The sequence below is a fragment of the Erithacus rubecula genome (assembly GCF_903797595.1).
Source record: "Erithacus rubecula genome assembly, chromosome: 31".
Lineage (NCBI taxonomy): Eukaryota > Metazoa > Chordata > Aves > Passeriformes > Muscicapidae > Erithacus > Erithacus rubecula.
The window spans coordinates 1,772,996-1,795,084 of NC_136682.1; the positions used below are offsets into that span (position 1 = coordinate 1,772,996).

Here is a 22,089-nt window from a genome sequence, read left to right on the forward strand (position 1 = left end):
ATGATTTTGGGGTGATTTGGGATGAATTCGGGGTGATTTGGGGTAATTTGGGGATGAATTTTTGGCAATTTGGGATGATTTTGGGTAATTTGGGATGATTTTGGGTAATTTGGGGATGAATTTGAGGCAATTTGGGATGATTTTGGGGTAATTTGGGGATGAATTTGGGATGATTTTGATGTAATTTGGGGATGATTTTGGGCAATTTTGGGGTGATTTTGGGGTAATTTGGGATGATTTTAGGGTAATTTGGGATGATTTTGAAGTGATTTTGGGATGATTGTGAGGTAATTTGGGATGATTTTTGGGGTAATTTGGGATGATTTTTGTGTGATTTGGGATGATTTTGAGGTGATTTGGGGATGATTTTGGGGTGATTTTGAGGTAATTTTGGGATGATTTTGGGTAATTTGGGATGACTTTGAGGTGATTTGGGGATGATTTTGGGGTGATTTTGAGGTAATTTTGGGATGATTTTGAGTAATTTGGGATGACTTTGAGGTGATTTGGGGATGATTTTGGGTTATTTTGGGGTGATTTTGCAGCTACTGCTCAGCCCTGGGGTGATCTGACCCCCTGCACTGTCACAATCATCACCTGAGCCAAGTCCTGCCTCACCTGGACCCCACCCCAATTTTATTTCAATCAAATATTAAAATATTTGGTTTATTTTCTCTTTTTGCCCCATTTTTTTGTTTTTTTTTTGCCTGGAGCACCCAATGGGCTGAGGCTGGATTACCTGGGGATCATCCCCCACACCTGGGCAGGTTCCTCACCTGGAGAAGCTTCAATCAGATCACACATTCAGCAGAAATAACGAAATCTTTGCTTTTCTCCCCAAAACATGCAGCCACACCCCCTTCCCCTCCCCCACCCCCCAGCCATTCCTTTATCCTCCCATTTTCCATAATTAAATTGCATCTGGAATTCTTGATGGCATCACGGTGATCACCTGCACACACCTGCAGGCCACACCTGGTGCCTCAGAGCTGCAGCAATGGAGGCTCCTGTCCATGCCAGGGGTCACCTGGGGGAGGGGCAGCCAGGTAACCACACCTGGGGGGGGGCTCTGTAGCTGTTCCCTGGCCAGGTAACAACACCTGGGGCTTCCCACATCTGGGCTGTGTCCTCGTGCTGGGTGTGGCCAGGTGTGCTGAGAGGCTGCAGGTGCTCCTCACCTGTCCCTCACCTGGCCACTATTTCAGGATGATGTGGTAGCTGTCGCTGCTTTCGGCTGCAAAGGAAGACGAGGTCACCTGAGGGCAGGTGAGGCAGGTGAGGTGGGGGGGGAATCTGAGCCAGGTGAGGCCCCAGCAGAGCCCCAGGTACTCACACACCTTTCATGGTGTCCAGGACGAAGCAGGACTCATCCTGGAAGTTCTGGATCATCTGAAAAACCCCAAACGCCAATTTAGGGATTTTTGGGAAGGTCTCGGGTTCCACAGGGCTGCAGGTACCCAGGTGGGAGCTCAGGTGGGAGCTCAGGTGGGAGCACCAGCCAGAAAGATTTTACTCCTTCCTTGGGCACTCCCAGACACCTGCCCAGGTGATCCCTGGTGTTCCCCAAGGGGATCCCTCCTGCAGTCCTTCCCTCCTGCCCAGGTGTGCCCCAGCTGTTACCCAGGTGTTCCCAGGTGTGTCCAGGCGTGCCCCAGGTGTTCCAAAGCTGTGTCCCAGGTGCTCCCCAAGTGTGCTCAGGTGTGCCCCAACTGATCCCTAGGTGTGTCCTGGGTGTGTCTCATGCTCTCCAGGTGTTCACAGCTGTGCCCAGGTGTTCCTTAGGTATGTCCCGGGTGTGATTCAGGTGTTCCCCAGCTGTGCCCAGGTGTGTCCCAGGTGTTCTCAGCCAGGCCCAGGTGTGCCTGTGCCCAGGTGCATTCCAGCTGTTCCCAGGTGCATCCCAGTGTGTGTCCAGGTGCACCCCAGCTGTTCCCAGGTGCACCCCAGCTGTTCCCAGGTGCATCCCAGCTGTGCCCAGGTGCACTCCAGCTGTGCCCAGGTGCACCCCAGCTGTTCCCAGGTGCACCCCAGCTGTTCCCAGGTGCTCCCCAGCTATGCCCAGGTGCACCCCAGCTGTTCCCAGGTGCTCCCCAGGTGTGCCCAGGTGCACCCCAGCTGTTCCCAGGTGCACCCCAGCTGTTCCCAGGTGCATCCCAGCTGTGCCCAGGTGCACCCCAGCTATGCCCAGGTGCACCCCAGCTGTGCCCAGGTGCTCCCCAGCTGTTCCCAGCTGTGCCCAGGTGCTCCCCAGGTGTGCCCAGGTGCGGTACCTCGTCGCTGACCAGCACGTGGATGCCGGTGGGTCCCTGTTTGTAGATGTGCAGGATCTGCTGGGCGGGGACGCGGAACAGCAGCGCCAACTTCTGGCAGAGCTCGGCCGCGCGCAGCTCCTCCAGGTACACGGCGTGGTACACTGGGGATGGGAGGGGACAGGTGTGCCCTCACCTCAACAGGTGTGCACATAACTGCCCTCACCTCAACAGGTGTGCCCTCACCTGAACAGGTGTGCACACACTCCTCCAGGTACACGGTGTGGTACACTGGGGAAGGGAGGGGACAGGTGTGTCCTCACTTGAACAGGTGTGCACAGAACTGCCCTCACCTGCCCAGGTGTGCACACACTCCTCCAGGTACACGGCGTGGTACACTGGGGATGGGAGGGGACAGGTGTGTCCTCACCTGAACAGGTGTGCACAGAACTGCCCTCACCTCAACAGGTGTGCACACACTCCTCCAGGTACACGGCGTGGTACACTGGGGATGGGAGGGGGACAGGTGTGTCCTCATCTGAACAGGTGTGCACAGAACTGCCCTCACCTGAACAGGTGTGCCCTCACCTGAACAGGTGTGCACACACTCCTCCAGGTACACGGCGTGGTACACTGGGGATGGGAGGGGGACAGGTGTGTCCTCATCTGAACAGGTGTGCACATAACTGCCCTCACCTCAACAGGTGTGCCCTCACCTCAACAGGTGTGCACACACTCCTCCAGGTACACGGCGTGGTACACTGGGGATGGGAGGGGACAGGTGTGCCCTCACCTCAACAGGTGTGCACACACTTCTCCAGGTACACGGTGTGGTACACTGGGGATGGGAGGGGACAGGTGTGCCCTCACCTGAACAGGTGTGCACACACTCCTCCAGGTACACGGCGTGGTACACTGGGGATGGGAGGGGACAGGTGTGTCCTCATCTGAACAGGTGTGCACAGAACTGCCCTCACCTGAACAGGTGTGCACACACTCCTCCAGGTACACGGCGTGGTACACTGGGGATGGGAGGGGACAGGTGTGCACAGAACTGTCCTCACCTCAACAGGTGTGCACACACTCCTCCAGGTACACGGCGTGGTACACTGGGGATGGGAGGGGACAGGTGTGCCCAGAACTGTCCAGGTGTGCCCTCACCTCAACAGGTGTGACCTCACCTCAACAGGTGTGCCCTCACCTCAACAGGTGTGCACAGAAACTGCCCAGGTGTGCACACACTCCTCCAGGTACACGGCGTGGTACACTGGGGAATGGCAATCAGCAGGTGTGCCCTCACCTGAACAGGTGTGCCCTCACACCTGGCACCTGCACAGATGTTTCCAGAACTGCCCAGGTGTGCTCCCATACCTCTCACCTGAACAGGTGTGCCCAGGCCTGACACCTTCCCAGGTGTGCCCAAACCTGACACCTGCACAGGTGTGATCCCCAGGTGGGCTCCCTGCCCCCTAGATGTGCTCTCCAGGTGTGATCCCTGCCCCCCAGGTGTGCTGCCCAGGTGGGCTCCCTGCCCCCCAGGTGTGATTCCATCTCCTCAGGTGTGATCCCTGCCCCCCAGGTGTGCCCCCAGGAGTGCCCCCGGTGTGTCCCCAGGTGTGCTGCCCAGGTGTGCCCCCTCACCAAAGAAGGTTCCGGCGCTGCCGTCGCCGTCCTCGTGCTCGTGCTGAGGGTCCCTCACCTGCTGGGACTCCTGGCACACGTAGATGGTCAGGCGGGGCCGCACCATCCTGACAGGTGAGACACACAGGTGAGGTCACACAGGTGAGGGCACACAGGTGAGATCAAACAGGTGAGGGCACACAGGCAAGGGGTACACAGATGAGGGCACACAGGTGAGGGGCACACAGGTGAGGTCACACAGATGAGGGCACACAGGTGAGATCACACAGGTGAGGAGCACACAGGTGAGGGGTCCCACCCCTGCCAGGTGTCCCAAGAGGAAGCTGGAGAGCCCAACCCTGAAGAAAACCCCTGTGCCATGGGACAGGTGAATCCCATCCCCTTCCAGGTGAGTTCCATCCCCCTCCAGGTGACCCCCACCCCCCCCAGGTGAGCCCCACCACCCACAGGTGAGTCCCAGACCCCCCCCAGGTAAATCCCACACTCCAGGTGAGCCCCTGCCCACCAGGTGAGTTTCAGCCCCTCCAGGTGAGCCCCTGTCCCCCTCAGGTAAATCCCCCCACCCCCAGGTGACCACCATTCCCCCAGGTGAGCCCCGCCCCTCACCTGCCCTTGAGGGCGTTGAAGAGCCGGATGCCGTCGGCAGGGCCGCATATCTGGATCACGTCCTCACGGGTCAGCTTGAGCAGATCTGCACCTGCAGCCCAAATCCCAACACACCTGAGTGCACCTGAACTCACCTGAGTGCACCTGAATATACCTGAATACACCTGCATTCACCCCATCCCAAACACACCTGAGTGCACCTGAACTCACCTGAGTGCACCTGCATTCACCCCATCCCAAACACACCTGAGTGCACCTGAATGTACCTGCATTCACCCCATCCCAAACACACCTGAGTGCACCTGAATGTACCTGCATTCACCCCATCCCAAACACACCTGAGTGCACCTGAATGTACCTGCATTCACCCCATCCCAAACACACCTGAGTGCACCTGAATGTACCTGCATTCACCCCATCCCAAACACACCTGAGTGCACCTGAATGTACCTGCATTCACCCCATCCCAAATACACCTGAGTGCACCTGAATGTACCTGAACGCACCTGAATACATCTGAATATACCTGGATATACCTGAAAGCACCTGAATGCACCTGCATTCACCCAAACACACCTGAATGCACCTGAACTCACCTGAATATACCTGAATGTACCTGAATACATCTGAACTCGCCTGCATTCACCTGAATACACCTGAATGCACTTGAACTCACCTGAATACACCCAAACTCACCTGAATACACCTACATTCACCCAAACTCACCTGTACTCACCCCAAACTCACCTGAATACACCCCAAACTCACCTGCATTCACCTGAACTCACCTGCACACACCCCAAACTCACCTGCACTCACCCCAAACTCACCTGCACTCACCCCAAACTCACCTGCACTCACCCCCATTTCCCTCTCTCTGCCCCAAATCATTTCCCCCCCCACTCCTCACAGTTCCACCTTTCCCCCAAATTGCCATTTCCAGCTCCAGGTGCCCCAAAATCAGCCCCTCCTGGGTCATCTGTGCCAGGTGAGCTGGGGGAGGCAGTGCCAGGTGAGGGGAGGTGACCTGGCCAGGTGAGGTGACATGGCCAGGTGAGGTGACCTCACTCAGGTGAGGTGACCTAACTCAGGTGAGGTGAGGTGATCTGGCCAAGGTGAGGTGACCTAACTCAGGTGAGGGGAGTTGACCTGGCTCAGGTGAGGGAAGGTGATCTGGCTCAGGTGAGGTGACTTGGCCCAGGTGAGGTGACCTGGCTCAGGTGAGGTGACCTGGCCAGGTGAAGTGACCTACACCAGGTGAGGTGACCTGTCCAGGTGAGGGAAGGTGACCTGGCCCAGGTGAGAGGAGGTGACCTGGCGCAGGTGAGATGAACTGGCTCAGGTGAGGTGACCTGGCCCAGATGAGGTGAACTGGCTCAGGTGAGGTGAGCTGGCCCAGATGAGGTGACCTGGCTCAGGTGAGGTGAGATGACCTGGCTCAGGTGTGGGGCAGGACTCACCTGAGAAGTTCCTGAAGAGCCGTGAGAAGGTGGAGAAGCGGTTGCGGTGCAGCCACTGCTGAGCCTCCTGCGGGCTCCAGGTGGGCAGCAGTGTCTGGGGGACACAGGTGACACCTGGCTGAGCAGGTGAGGGAGGTGCCAGTGTTTGCACTCAGGAAGGGGCACAGGGGGGTCAGCACAGGTGTGATTCCCCCCCAGGTGTGTGCAGGAGACCCCAGTGTGTCCCTGGGACCCCCCAGGTGTGTGCAGGTGACCCCAGTGTGTCCCTGGGAATCCCCAGGTGTGTGCAGGTGACCCCAGTGTGTCCCTGGGACCCCCCAGGTGTGTGCAGGTGACCCCAGTATGTCCCTGGGAATCCCCAGGTGTGTGCAGGTGACCCCAGTGTGTCCCTGGCACACCCCAGGTGTGTGCAGGTGACCCCAGTATGTCCCTGGGAATCCCCAGGTGTGTGCAGGTGACCCCAGTGTGTCCCTGGCACCCCCCAGGTGTGTGCAGGTGACCCCAGTGTGTCCCTGGCACACCCCAGGTGTGTGCAGGTGACCCCAGTATGTCCCTGGGAATCCCCAGGTGTGTGCAGGTGACCACAGTGTGTCTCTGGCACCCCCAGGTGTGTGCAGGTGACCCCAGTGTGTCCCTGGCACCCCCCAGGTGTGTGCAGGTGACCCCAGTGTCTCCCTGGTACCCCCAGTATGTCCCTGGGACCCCCCAGGTGTGTGCAGGTGACCCCAGTGTGTCCCTGGCACCCCCCAGGTGTGAGCAGGTGACCCCAGTGTGTCCCTGGCACCTCCCAGGTGTGTGCAGGTGACCCCAGTGTGTCCCTGGCACCCCCCAGGTGTGTGCAGGTGACCCCAGTGTGTCCCTGGCACCCCCCAGGTGTGTGCAGGTGACCCCAGTGTGTCCCTGGGAATCCCCAGGTGTGTGCAGGTGACCCCAGTGTGTCCCTGGCACCCCCCAAGTGTGTGCAGGAGACCCCAGTGTGTCCCTGGGAATCCCCAGGTGTGTGCAGGAGACCCCAGTGTGTCCCTGGGAATCCCCAGGTGTGTGCAGGTGACCCCAGTGTCTCCCTGGTACCCCCAGTATGTCCCTGGGACCCCCCAGGTGTGTGCAGGTGACCCCAATGTGTCCCTGGCACCCCCCAGGTGTGTGCAGGTGACCCCAGTGTGTTCCTGGCACCCCCCAGGTGTGTGCAGGTGACCCCAGTGTGTCCCTGGGAATCCCCAGGTGTGTGCAGGAGACCCCAGTGTGTTCCTGGCACCCCCCAGGTGTGTGCAGGTGACCCCAGTGTGTCCCTGGGAATCCCCAGGTGTGTGCAGGTGACCCCAGTGTGTCCCTGGCACCCCCAGGTGTGCTGGGCAGGTACCTGGGCAGGTACTTACATCAGCCAGGGGTGCGGGGGGGTCGGGCTGGTGGCTCGGGGACCCACTGCTGGGGACAGAGGGACATGTCACTGGGGATACTGGGGACACTGGGACATGGTCACTGGGGATACTGGGGATACTGGGGATAGTGAGGACACTGGGACACGGCTACTGGGGATACTGGGGACAAAGGGACACAGTCACTGGGGATACTGGGACATAGTTACTGGGACATTGGGGTTGCTGGGGACACTGGGGACAGAGGGATACTGGGATACTGGAGATAGTGGGAGCACTGGGACACGGTCACTGGGGATGCTGGAACACAGTTACTGGGATATTGGGGATACTGGGGACACCGGGGACAGAGGGACACAGTCACTGGGGATACTGGGGATGCTGGGGATACTGGGGACAGAGGGACACAGTCACTGGGGATACTGGGGACAGAGAGACACAGTCACTGGGGATACTGGGGATACTGGGGATACTGGGGATACTGGGGATACTGGGGATACCGGGGGCCCTGGAACAATACGAGGGGCACTGTCCCAAGTGGGACACTGGTGACACGGCCACTGGATGGCACTGGGTTGTTACTGGAGTCACTGGGATGGGACAGCAGTGATAGTGGAGTCACTGGGATGGCACTGGGATGGCACTGGGCTGGCACTGGTAACCCACTCCACTCTGCCCCCAGTCCCGCCAGTCCACTCAGTCCCTGTCACCCCAGTCCCAGTCCTGGTTCCCCCAGTCCCAGTCCCAGCCCCAGTCCCAGTTTCCCCCAACCCCAGTCCCAGTTCCCAGTTCCCCCAGTCCCAGTCCCAGTCCTAGTCCCAATCCCAGTCCCAGTCCCAGTCCCAGTACCCCCAGTCCCAGTAACCAGTCCCAATCCCAGTTTCCCCAGTCCCCCCAGTTCCAGTTTCCCAAGGCCCCCAGTCCCAGTCCCCCCAGTCCCAGTCCCATTTCCCCAGTCCCAGTCCCAATCCCAGTCCAAATCCCAATCCCAGTCTCAGTCCCTGCCCCATTTCCCCAGTCCCATTTCCCCACTCCCAGTTTCCTCAGTTTTCCATTTCCCCAATTCCCATTTCCCCAGTCCCAGTCCCAGTCCTAGTCCCAATCCCAGTCCCAGTTCCAGTTTCCCCAGTGTCCCCAGTTTCCCCAATCTCAGTCCCAGTGTCCCCAGTGTCCCCAGTTTCCCCAATCTCAGTCCCAGTGTCCCCAGTCCCAGTGTCCCCAGTGTCCCCAATCTCAGTCCCAGTGTCCCCAGTCCCAGTGTCCCCAGTTTCCCCAATCTCAGTCCCAGTGTCCCCAGTCCCAGTGTCCCCAGTTTCCCCAATCTCAGTCCCAGTGTCCCCAGTGTCCCCAGTGTCCCCAGTTTCCCCAGCCTCACTCACCCATCCCCCAGGGAGAAGCTGCTGTGGGTGCTGTTGAACCCGGGCGAGGGCGCGCTGGGCACGTAGGTGACCTCGGGCCAGGGCGAGCACTGCGGGCAGGTGAGACAGGTGTGCTGGGGACACACACCTGGGGACACTGCACACACCTGGGCACACTGCACTGCACACACCTGGGGACACTGCACACACCTGGGGACACACACACCTGGGCACACTGCACTGCACACACCTGGGCACACTGCACTGCAGACACCTGGAAACACTCACACACCTGGGCACACTGCACTGCACACACCTGGGGACACTGCATACACCTGGGGACACCTGGCGAAAACCTGCACACACCTGGGCACACTGCACTGCACACACCTGGGCACGCTGCACACACCTGCACTGCACACACCTGGGGACACACACACCTGGGGACACTGAACACACCTGGGGACAGTTGCACTGCACACACCTGGGCACACTGCACACACCTGGGCATGCTGCACATACCTGGGGACACCTGTACTGCACACACCTGGGCACACTGCACACACCTGGGGACACCTGCACTGCACACACCTGGGCACACTGCACACACCTGGGCACACTCACACACCTGGGGACACCTGCACTGCATACACCTGGGCATGGTGCACACACCTGGGCACACCTGCAAACACATACGTGGGACTGTACCTCTACACACCTGCACTGCACACACCTGGGCACAGTGCACACACCTGGGCACACCTGCAAACACACACATGGGACTGTACCTCTGCACACCTGCACTGCACACACCTGCACACACCTGGGCACAACCATGCACACACACACCTACACACACCTGGGATCGCACAGTTGGACTGCACCTGCACACACCTAGAACTGCACACCTGAACACAGCTGGACACTCCTGCACTACACACAGGCCTGCAACCATGCACACAGCTGGGCTTCACCTGCACACACCTGCACTGGACACACCTGGGACTGCACACACACACCTGCACACACCTGAGGCTGTACCTGTGCACACCTGGGACTGCACCTGCAAACACACACACCTGGCCCTGCACACACCTGGCCCTGCATGCACCTGTCCTTGCACACACCTGGCCCAGCACACACCTGGCCCTGCACACACCTGGCCCAGCACACACCTGGCCCAGCACACACCTGGCCAGCACACACCTGGCCCAGCACACATCTGGCCCTGCACACACCTGCCCAGCACACACCTGCTCAGCTCACACCTGGCCCTGCACACACCTGTCCAGCACACACCTGCCCAGCACACACCTGGCCCTGCACACACCTGGCCCTGCACACATCTGGCCCAGCACACACCTTCAACCCCACACACCTGCTCAGCTCACACCTGGCCCTGTACACACCTGCCCAGCACACACCTGGCCTTGCACACACCTGGCCCTGCACACATCTGCCCAGCACACACCTTCAACCCCACACACCTGCTCAGCTCACACCTGGCCCTGCACACACCTGCCCAGCACACACCTGGCCCTGCACACACCTGGCCTTGCACACACCTGGCCCAGCACACACCTGGCCCTGCACATACCTGGCCCTGCACACACCTGCCCAGCACACACCTGGCCCTGCACACATCTGGCCCAGCACACACCTTCAACCCCACACACCTGCTCAGCTCACACCTGGCCCTGCACACACCTGGCCTTGCACACACCTGGCCCTGCACACACCTGGCCTTGCACACACCTGGCCCAGCACACACCTGGCCCTGCACACACCTGGCTCTGCACACACCTGGCCCTGCACACACCTGGCTCTGCACACACCTGTCCTTGCACACACCTGCCCAGCACACACCTGGCCCTGCACACACCTGGCCCTGCACACATCTGGCCCAGCACACACCTTCAACCCCACACACCTGCTCAGCTCACACCTGGCCCTGCACACACCTGCCCAGCACACACCTGGCCTTGCACACACCTGGCCCTGCACACATCTGCCCAGCACACACCTTCAACCCCACACACTTGCTCAGCTCACGCCTGGCCCTGCACACACCTGCCCAGCACACACCTGGCCCTGCACACACCTGGCCCAGCACACACCTGGCCCTGCACACACCTGGCCCTGCACACACCTGGCCCTGCACACACCTGGCCTTGCACACACCTGGCCCAGCTCAGCTCAGTGATGTCCCCAGAGCCATTTTCAGGTACAAAAGGAGCATCTCTGCCCCCGGGCAGGTATGAACACCTGGAGCACACAGCCCTGCTCCCTGCAGCCAGGTGAGGCAGGTGAGGCAGGTGAGCTCACCTCGGTGAGGATGGTGGTCTCGTAGGAGGGCTGGTACTTCTCCTTCTCGTGTGGCGTTCGCTTCTCCATCTTCTCCCGATCCGTCTTCTGCTTCCGGTCGGCGCCTTTGGGCTGGGCAGGGACAGGTAGGACAGGTGTGTGGGAAGCACACAGGTGAGCCAGGTTACACAGGTGAGCCAGCTCTTTTGGTGCTCAGAAGAGAAAGGAGAAGTTTTGGGATGACCTGTCCTGAGGGCCTCAGCAGGGATGGGGTGTGGTCACCTGGATACACCTGTAACCACCTGAGTACACCTGTAACTACCTGAGTACACCTGTAACCACCTGAGCACACCTGTAATCATCTGAGTACACCTGTAGCCACCTGAGTACACCTGTAGCCACCATATACACCTGTAATCTCCTGAGTACACCTGTAACCACCTGAGCACACCTATAACCACCTGAATACATCTGTAATGACCTGAATACACCTGTAGCCACCTGAATACACTTGTAACCACATGGATATGCCTGTAACCCCCTGAGCACACCTGTAAACACCTGAGCACACCTGTAACCCCCTGAGCACACCTGTAACCCCCTGAGCACACCTGTGATGACCTGAGTACACCTGCAATCCCCTTAATACACCTGTAACCACCTGAGCACACCTGTAACCCCTCTGCACACACCTGTAACCATCTGAGCACACCTGAGCTGTGTTTTCTGCATGTGCATCTCCCAGGTAGGAGGTGGCATTCAGGTGGGACAAAGTGCACCTGGACACCAGCTCACAGGGCTGTCCTTGATTTGGTCACACCTTGAACACCTGTGCCCCTCCTCCAGCCAGAATTTGGGGATTTCCCTCAAATCCCACAGGAAGCACAGACACGGAACCTTCACAGGTATCCAGGTGTTCCCCTTGCCAGATCCCTGGAGAAATTCCCTTAAACCTGGCCACACCTGCACTCACAGGTGAAGGGATTCAGCCCAGGTGACCCAGGGGAGGGCAGAGCAGGACCCCAAACCCCACTGACACCCCTCAGGTGACAGGTGAGAAAAGAGAAGACCGCGGGGTTATCCAGGTGGAATCACCAGCCAGGTGTGACCACACCACACCTGCACCAGGTTGGGAGGCACCAGCACCTCCCAGTATGAACTGGGACAAACCCCCAGGTGAGCACAGGTGGGAAGGGCCGCAGATTCAGCCCAGGTGACCCAGGGGAGGGCAGAGCAGGACCCCAAACCTCACTGACCCCCCTCAGGTGAACAGGCGAGCAAAGAGAAGAGTTATCCAGGTGGAATCACCAGCCAGGTGTGACCACACCCTCCCATCACCTGCACCAGGCTGTGAGGCACCAGCACCTCCCGGGACAAACCGCCAGGTGAGCACAGGTGAGCAGGTACCTTGAAGACCTTGATCTGGCAGCTGGCAGAATGCAGGTGCTCCGTGTACTCGCCGCTCTCGTTCTCCCTGAAGGTGTCGATCTGCACGCGGAAGGGAACGCCCTTCTCGCCGCCGTGCTTGCGCAGCGTGAACTCCGTGCTGATGCAGTGCACCTGGGACAGGTGAGCGGCCTTGGGGCGCCACTGCCGGACTGGGCAGAGCCCCCACCCCCACCTGACTGGGCAGGACCCCCACCACCACCTGAGTGCACCTGGGCACAGTGGGGGTAGCATCTGGCATCACCTGTGCCTCAGGTGGATGGTGGACAGAGCACACCTGTGCCTCAGGTGGATGGGGGACAGAGCACACCTGTGCCTCAGGTGGATGGGGGCAGAGCACACCTGTGCCTCAGGTGGATGGGGGTAGAGTACACCTATGCCTCAGGTGGATGGTGGACAGAGCACACCTGTGCCTCAGGTGGATGGGGGCAGAGCACACCTGTGCCTCACGTGGATGAGGGACAGAGCACACCTGTGCCTCAGGTGGATGGGGGACAGAGCACACCTGTGCCTCAGGTGGATGGGGGCAGAGCACACCTGTGCCTCAGGTGGATGGGGGCAGAGCACACCTGTGCCTCAGGTGGATGGTGGACAGAGCACACCTGTGCCTCAGGTGGATAGGGGACAGAGCACACCTGTGCCTCAGGTGGATAGGGGACAGAGCACACCTGTGCCTCAGGTGGATAGGGGACAGAGCACACCTGTGCCTCAGGTGGATGGGGGACAGAGCACACCTGTGCCTCAGGTGGATGAGGGACAAAGCACACCTGTGCCTCAGGTGGATGAGGGACAAAGCACACCTGTGCCTCAGGTGGATGAGGGACAGAGCACACCTGTGCCTCAGGTGGATGTGAAATAGAGCACATCTGTCCCTCACATGGATGTGAGATAGAGCCCACCCATCCCTCACCTGGATGTGGGACAGAGCACACCTGTGCCTCAGGTGGATGTGGGATAGAAACCAACTGTCCCTCACCTGGATATGGGACAGTGCCCACCTGCCCCTCACCTGGATGTGGGGCCCTGCCCACCTGCCTCTCACCTGGATGTGGGGCCCTGCCCACCTGCCCCTCACCTGGATGTGGGGCCCTGCCCACCTGTGCCTTACCTGGATGAACACTGATGTTCTCTTGGTGGGGTCCCACAGGAACTCCACCGTGTTGAGCTGCGTCGGGTTCGCGCGGGGGTCGATGATCCCCACGGACATCGGGATATCTGTGGGGGGGAACAGGTGAGGCCCACCTGGGACCCCCCACCTGCCCCAGCCAGGTGAGACTCACCTATGTCCAGGATCCTGTCCCCAGGTCTGTTCCACCTCCAGCCCTCCAGCTGCTGGTGCTCCGTGTACTGCAGCCGCCGGTCATGGAAAACCACCCGGAAGATGCTCTGGGGGTGGGGAAACGTCACCTGGAGCTGCCCTGGCACACCTGGCCAGGTGTGCAGCCCTTCCCTGTGCCAAAAAGGGGCAAAGGGAACCATCCTCCTCCCCCCAACCAGGTATATCTCCCACCCCCACCAAGCTGCAGGACCCTGGAGAGCACCTGGATGGGATGGGCACACCTGCCTGGGATAGGCGCACCTGGCTGGGATGGGCACACTTGGATAGGATGGGCACACCTGGCTGGGATGGGCACACCTGGCTGGGATACGCACACCTGGCTGGGATACGCACACCTGGCTGGGATGGGCACACTTGGCTGGGATAGGCACACCTGGCTGGGATGGGCACACCTGGCTGGGATGGGCACACCTGGCTGGGATATGCACACCTGGCTGGGATGGGCACACTTGGCTGGGATGGGTACACCTGGACAGGATGGGCAAACCTGGCTGGGATGGGCACACTTGGCTGGGATGGGAACACCTGGACAGGTGCTGTTGTGGGTTGTACCTGTGCTCTCTGCTCACCTTGACCAGCTTCCCGTTGATCTCGGGCAGCTCCCCCAGTTTCCTGTTGTCCAACATTCGGATCTCGTAGGATTGACCTGGGGGCAGGAGAGCACCTGAGGTTGTCACCTGTACCTGTCACCTGTACCTGTCACCTGTACCTGTCACCTGAGCTCCTCATTCATTTAGGATCCCACCAACCCAGAGCTTCCAGCTGTACCTGAAAGCAGCAGGTACAGCCTGAACGAGGAACTCCCACCCTGCACAGCTGGAGCCTTGTACACCTGGAACCACCCTGTACACACCTGTACAGATGCACCTTACACACACCTGGAACCACCCTGCACACACCTGTACAGATACACCTTACACACACCTGTACAGATACACCTTACACACACCTGGAACCAGCCTGCACACAACTATACAGATACACCTTACACACACCTGTACAGATACACCTTACACACACCTGGAACCAGCCTGCACACACCTATACAGATACACCTTATACACACCTGCACAGATACACCTTACACACACCTGTACAGATACACCTTAGACACACCTGAAAACACCCTGTACACACCTGTACAGATACACCTTACACACATCTGAAACCACCTTTCACACACTTGTACAGACACACCTTACACACACCTGTACATACACCTTACACACACATATACATACACCTTACACACACCTATACAGAGACACCTTACACACACCTGTGCAAACACCTTACACACACCTATAAAGACACACCTTACACACACCTGTACATACAACTTACACACACCTGTACATACACCTTACACACTCCTGTATATACAAATTACACACACCTGTACAGACACACCTTATACATACGTGAAACTACCCTGGACACACCTGTACAGGTACACCTTACACACACCTGTACATACACCTTACACACACCTATACATACACACCTTACACACACACCTTACACACACCTCTAACTACCCTTCACACACCTATTACCACCTTCCCCCACTTTACCTACACTTCACCCAGGTGAACCCCCACCTGGGCAGATCACAACCAGGTGAGGACACTGCCATTTCCCATTTCCCATTTCCCACCGGGAAAAACCCAGAATCCCTCCAGGAAACAACTTGCACAGTCAGAGCCGCCGTGTGGGGGCACTTTCAGAGTCACCTGCGCAGCGCAGGTGGGGCTCACCTTGGTTCAGGTAGGTGAGGGTCTCGTCGTGCAGTTTGACGGCGGGGGAGGTGGCGGCGCACAGCACGTACTGGAAGGGCAGCAGCTTGTCCTGGCCCTCGGGGGGCAGGCTGGACTCCTCCTGCTTGAAGATGGGCAGCGCCAGCACATCGCTGTGGGGACGGAGACTCACCTGAGACAGGTGAGCTGGGGCGAGGTAGGGGATCCTTCAATCGTACCTGGCTCCTCCCCGCCCCCCCCAGAGATCTGGCTCTGCTTCTGGACCTGGCCTGAGCACAGGTGTGCTCTGAGTGTCTGTCCTCAGGTGACATGAGCTAACCTGAAATGTACCTGTGGCCATGTGAATACACCTGGGGCACACCTGTACAGCTGAGATACACCTGTACATGTGGGGTACACCTGGGGCACACCTGAGTATATCTGTACACCTGTAAGCACACCTGGGACACACCTGTAAATGTGGGGTACACCTGGGGCACACCTGTATACCTGAGATACACCTGTACACGTGGGGTACACCTGGGGCACACCTCTACACCTGGGGCACACCTGAGTATACCTGTACACCTGTAAGCACACTTGGGACACACCTGTGCACCTGAGATACACCTGTACATGTGGGGTACACCTGGGGCACACCTGTACACCTGAGATACACCTGTAAATGTGGGGCATACCTGTACACCTGAGTATACCTGTACACCTGTAAGCACTTGGGGCACACCTGTACACCTGGGGTACACCTGGGGCCCACCTGCAAGCACGTGTGGCCATGTGAATACAGCTGTACACCTGGCACACACCAGCAAGCACCTGGGGCACACCTGTACACCTGGGGTACACCTGAACACCTGGGCACACCTGTACACCTGGGCACACCTGTACACCTGGGGTATACTTGAACATCTGGAGTACACCTCTACACCTGGGGCACATTTGTACAGCTGTGGCACACCTGTATACCTGGGAATACCTGTACACCTGGGCACACCTGGGGCACACCTGTACACCTGGGGTACACCTGCAAGCACTCCTAATCCTGGCTCCAACACTACAAACACAATTGCAACTTAACTCCACCCTTACTCCATCCCAACTCCTTCCTTACTCCTTCCCTACTCCATCCCTATTCCATCCTTACTCCATCCCAACTCCACCCTTACTCCCTCCCTACTCCATCCCAACTCCATCCTTAGTCCTTCCCTACTCCATCCTTATTCCTTCCCTACTCCATCCCAACTCCTTCCCTACTCCATCCCAACTCCTTCCCTACTCCACCCTTACTCCTTCCCTACTCCATCCTTACTCCATCCCCACTCCACCCCTCCCCCCATCCTCCCCAATCTGCCCCCTTGGATTCCAACCCTGGCACATTTTGGGGTTCCCCACCCCTGGCAGCCCCAGCCATTCTGGGGACCCCTGAGATTTTGGGGTCCCCCCGGAGATCTAGGGGACCTCAGGAGGTTTTGGGGTCCCCCCAGATTTTGGAGACCCCTGGAGGTTTTGGGGTCCCCAGGGGGATTTGAGTTCCCTCATGGAGATCCTGGGGAGCTACAGTGATTTTGGGGACCCCCAGAGATTTTGGGGTTTCCCTTGGGGATTTTGGGGGCCCATGGAGATTTTGGGGTCCTGTCCTGCTGCAGGTACCAGTGCCTTCAACCTCCAGCTCATTTTCGGGTTCCCCACTCCCCACACTGTTCCCTGGGATGGAAGTTTTGGGGTTCCCTGTCAGTTTTGGAGTCCCATCATTTTTGGGATGCCCTGTCATTTTTGGGGTCCCCTGTCATTTTGGGGTCCCTGCCATTTTCGGGCTCCCTGCCATTTTCGGTTCCCCTGTCATTTTTGGGGTCCCCTGTCTGTCATTTTGGGGTCCCTGTCATTTTCGGTTCCCCTGTCATTTTTGGGCTCCCTGTCATTTTTGGGGTCCCCTGTCTGTCATTTTTGGGGTCCCTACCATTTTTGGGGTGCCCTGTCTGTCATTTTGGGGTCCCTGTCATTTTTAGGGTCCCCTGTCTGTCATTTTCAGGGTCCCTGTCATTTTTGGGGTCCCTGTCATTTTTGGGGTCCCTCTCATTTCCGGGCTCCCTGTCATTTTCAGGGTCCCTGTCATTTTCGGGGTCCCTGTCATTTTTGGGCTCCCCTGTCTGTCATTTTGGGGTGCCCTGTCTATCATTTTGGGCTCCCTGCCATTTTTGGGGTCCCCTGTCTATCTTTTGGGCTCCCTGCCATTTTTGGGGTCCCCTGTCATTTTCGGGCTCCCTGTCATTTTTGGGGTCCCCTGTCTATCATTTTTGGGCTCCCTGCCATTTTTGGGGTCCCCTGTCTATCATTTTGGGGTCCCTGCCATTTTTGGGGTCCCCTATCATTTTGGGGTCCCCTGCCATTTTTGGGGTCCCTGTCATTTTTGGGGTCCCCTGTCTGCCATTTTTCGGTTCCCCTGTCATTTTGGAGTCCCTGCCATTTTTGGGGTGCCCTATCATTTCGGGGTCCCTGCCATTTTTGGGCTCCCCTGTCTATCATTTTTGGGGTCCCTGCCATTTTTGGGGTCCCCTGTCTATCATTTTGGGTTCCCCTGCCATTTTTGGGGTCCTTGTCATTTTTGGGGTCCCCTGTCTGCCATTTTTCGGTTCCCCTGTCATTTTGGGGTCCCTGCCATTTTTGGGGTGCCCTGTCTATCATTTCGGGGTCCCTGCCATTTTTGGGCTCCCCTGTCTATCATTTTTGGGGTCCCTGTCATTTTTAGGGTCCCTGCCATTTTTGGGGTCCCCTGTCTGCCATTTTCGGGGTCCCTCTCATTTTTGGGCTCCCCTGTCTGTCATTTTTGGGGTCCCTGCCATTTTTGGAGTCCCCTGTCTGCCATTTTCAGTTCCCCTGTCATTTTCGGTTCCCCTGTCATTTTCGGGGTCCCTGCCATTTTTGGGGTCCCCTGTCTATCATTTTCGGGCTCCCTGCCATTTTTGGGGTCCCCTGTCTATCATTTCGGGGTCCCTGCCATTTTCGGGGTCCCTGTCATTTTTGGGGTCCCCTGTCATTTTTAGGGTCCCTGCCATTTTTGGGGTCCCCTGTCTGCCATTTTCGGGGTCCCTCTCATTTTTGGGCTCCCCTGTCTGTCATTTTTGGGGTCCTTGCCATTTTTGGAGTCCCCTGTCTGCCATTTTCGGGGTCCCTGTCATTTTTGGGGTCCCCTGTCATTTTCGGGGTCCCTGCCATTTTTGGGGTGCCCTGTCTATCATTTCGGGGTCCCTGCCATTTTTGGGCTCCCTTGTCTATCATTTTTGGGGTCCCTGCCATTTTTGGGGTCCCCTGTCTATCATTTTCGGGGTTCCTGCCATTTTTGGGGTCCCCTGTCTATCATTTTGGGGTCCTTGCCATTTCTGGGCTCCCCTGTCATTTTCGGGGTCCCCTGTCTATCATTTTCGGGGTCCCTGCCATTTTTGGGGTCCCCTATCTGTTATTTTCGGTTCCCCTGTCATTTTTAGGGTCTCTGCCATTTTCGGTTCCCCTGTCATTTTCGGGGTCCCTGCCATTTTCGGGGTCCCTGCCATTTTTGGGCTCCCCTGTCTATCATTTTCGGGGTCCCTGCCATTTTTGGGGTCCCCTGTCTGCCATTTTTGGGGTCCCCTGTCTGCCATTTTCGGGGTCCCTGCCATTTTTGGGGTGCCGTACCTCATGCTGTAGGCGCCGGCTCCCAGCTCCTGCCCGATCCCCGACAGGCTGGCGTCGAAATCCTGCACCAGCCCCGACTCGATTACCTCATCGGCCAGCGGCAGCTTCAGCGCCCACGCCATGGCCCCGGGCACCCCAAAACCGGGGCACCCCAAAACCGGGGCACCCCCAAACACGGGGCACCCCCAAACACGGGGGAGGGGTCGTTGGGATACCCCAAAAATCGGGCGACTCAAAAATGGGGGTGTCTTGGGGCACCCCCAAACAAGGGGTCCCCCCAAAAGCAGCGGGTCTCGGGGTCACCCCAAAAGTGGGGTTTGTTTGTGTCACCACAAAAATGGGGTTCCTCAGTCACCCCCGACTCAGGGATTCTCCCTGTTTTTTGGGGAGCCCCCCAAAACTTTGGAGGACTCTCTCCTGTGGTGATGGATTTGGGAAGCCCCAAAACTCGCTAGCACAGGGGGATGAACCCCAAAATCCTTGGGGGGGCACCGAGTCCTACAGAGCAACCCCAAGGGCTGCACCCCCAAAATCTTGCACTCCCCTCTAAGGGCTGCACCCAAAATCCTGCACTCCCCCCCAGGGGCTGCACCCCAAAATCCTGCACTCCCCCCCAAGGGCTGCACCCCAAAATCCTGCACTCCCCCCCAAGGGCTGCACCCAAAATCCTGCACTCCCCCCCAGGGGCTGCACCCCAAAATCCTGCACTCCCCTCTAAGAGCTGCACCCCAAAATCCTGCACTCCCCTCTAAGGGTTGTACCCCAAAATCCTGCACTCCCCCCCAGGGGCTGCACCCCAAAATCCTACACTCCCCTCTAAGGGCTGCACCCCCAAAATCCTGCACTCCCCTCTAAGGGCTGCACCCCAAAATCCTGCACTCCCCTCTAAGGGTTGTACCCCAAAATCCTGCACTCCCCCCCAGGGGCTGCACCCAAAATCCTGCACTCCCCTCTAAGGGTTGTACCCCAAAATCCTGCACTCCCCCCCAAGGGCTGCACCCTCCGGGACCCCCCAAAATCCTGCACCGCCCTGGGCGCTGCCTCCGGCAGGGACCCCCCGATCCTGGCCGGACCCCCTAATCCTGGCCGGACCCCCCGATCCTGGCCGGACCCCCCGATCCGAGCCCGCCCGCCCCAGTCCGGCCCGGCCCCCCCCGCTCCGGGCCGGGACCCCCGAACGCGCCGCTCCGCCAAGATGGAGGCGGCGACCCCGCCCCCTCCGGCGGGAAAGAGGCCCCGCCCCACTCCGCGCTCAGCCAATGGGATCGGGCGATGAGGCGTGACGGGCAGCCATAATAACCAATAGGGAGCTGGGAGCCGAGCACGCCGCGCGGGGATTGGCTGGGGGGCGGAGCCGCGGCGGCGCTCGGCGCTCAGTCTCGTGTGGCGCTTCCCGCGGGGCCGCTGGTTCGAATCCTGCTCCCGCCACGGGTTCGAGTCCCGCTCCCGCCGCGAGTTCGAGTCCCGCTCCCGCCACGGGTTCGAGTCCCGTGGCGGGAGCCGGGGCGGGGGGTGAGGAGGAGGAGGAAGGACCCCCCGCTCCTCCGCTCCCCATAAGTCTTTGAAAAAAAGGAGAAAGGAAAAGAAAAAAGAAAAATACTGTTTATTTCACACCACTACATCAAGTGCATCAGTCTGCCGCGGCCCCAGCGGCGCCCCCGTGCCCCCCAAATTCCCCCTCACATCGGGCGGGGGGGAGGGGGGAAGGGGCGCTGCCTCTGTTTTGGGGTTCACGCCCCCCAAACCCGGAGGTGATGTCCCCCAGAATCCACCCACGGGACGTCCCCAGGGTGGGGGTTCACCCCCTGAAGCCCCTCACGAGGTGGGGGACCCGCAAAACCAGCGTGGGGGTGACAGAAATTTGGCGTCACCCCTGGCGAGCCACGACATGGCCTCAGGAACACAGGAAAAAGGGCAAAACCCAGAAAAATGGAAATGGCAGATTTTGGGTGGGTGACACTCGGGGAGGGGGCTCTGTCACCAGGTGTGTCACAGGTTAAGGTGACATCAACACCTCGTGTGACGAGGAGGGAACGGGAGGACACACACAGGCACAGGTGGGCACAGGCACGGGGTAGAGGGATAAAATCCATGGCCAGAGGGACAAAACAATGGCCAGAGGGACAAAACCAGTGGCCAAAGGGACAAACCAGTGGCCAAAGGGACAAAACCAGTGGCCAAAGTGCTGCTGGCTGGAGGTCAAGGGGCTGTGACTGGTGGGACACACAGAGGGGACTCCCAGTGCTCCCAGTTTGAGTGCACAGATGGGCACAGTGGGGGTGGGCACAGGGATGGGGCTGCAGGGACACCGGGGTGGCCACAGGGACAAAATCAATGGCCAAAGTGCTGATGGCAGGTGGTCAGGGGGGACTGTGACTGGAACTGGGGTGCTCCCAGTGCTCCCAGTTCAGACTGTGTGGAAGACATTGAATGGGTCCAGGTGTGGTGGACACAGATCCAGATGTGCTGGACATGGGTCCAGGTGTGGACACAGGTACAGGTGTGGTGGGCACAGGTGTGGGTGTGGTGGTGCAGGGAACTGGTGGCCCAGGGACAGAACCAGTGGCCAAAGTGCTGCTGGCTGGAGGCTGGGGGGACACAGGGGGAGCTCCCAGTGCTCCCAGTTCAGGGCATGTGGGAGGCAATGAAGGGCAGGGTGGGGGTGGACACAGGTGAGAATGGACACAAGTGAGGGTCTGGGCACAGGTGAGGGTGGACACAGGTGAGAATGAACACAGGTGAGGGTCTGGACACAGGTGAAAATGGACACAGTTGAGGGTGGACACAGGTGAGGGTCTGGTCACATGTGAGAATGGACACAGGTGAGGGTCTGGACACAGGTGAGGGTGCACACAGGTGAGGGTGCACACAGGTGAGGGTGCACACA

At 58.9% G+C, this 22,089-nt stretch overlaps 1 protein-coding gene across 2 annotated transcripts; it reads right to left on the reverse strand.

Moving 5' to 3' along the window:
- Positions 1-823: 823 nt before the first annotated feature.
- On the reverse strand, positions 824-20,197 carry TFCP2 (transcription factor CP2; the record flags this gene model as incomplete). 2 transcript variants are annotated; one of them, XM_079329113.1, is made up of 15 exons in its annotated part: positions 824-1,234; positions 1,338-1,389; positions 2,271-2,413; positions 3,891-3,997; positions 4,497-4,587; positions 5,957-6,050; positions 7,333-7,381; positions 8,712-8,800; positions 11,016-11,126; positions 12,402-12,554; positions 13,549-13,655; positions 13,721-13,826; positions 14,349-14,425; positions 15,537-15,688; positions 19,203-20,197. In XM_079329113.1, 15 exons carry the CDS (start codon positions 19,322-19,324, stop codon positions 1,197-1,199), a joined length of 1,491 nt encoding a protein of 496 aa, XP_079185239.1. In that variant the 3' UTR covers positions 824-1,196. The 2 variants fall into 2 exon arrangements, with proteins under 2 accessions (XP_079185239.1, XP_079185240.1); XM_079329114.1 differs by having other exon boundaries at positions 911-1,234; positions 7,333-7,378; positions 19,203-19,324.
- Positions 20,198-22,089: the final 1,892 nt, after the last annotated feature.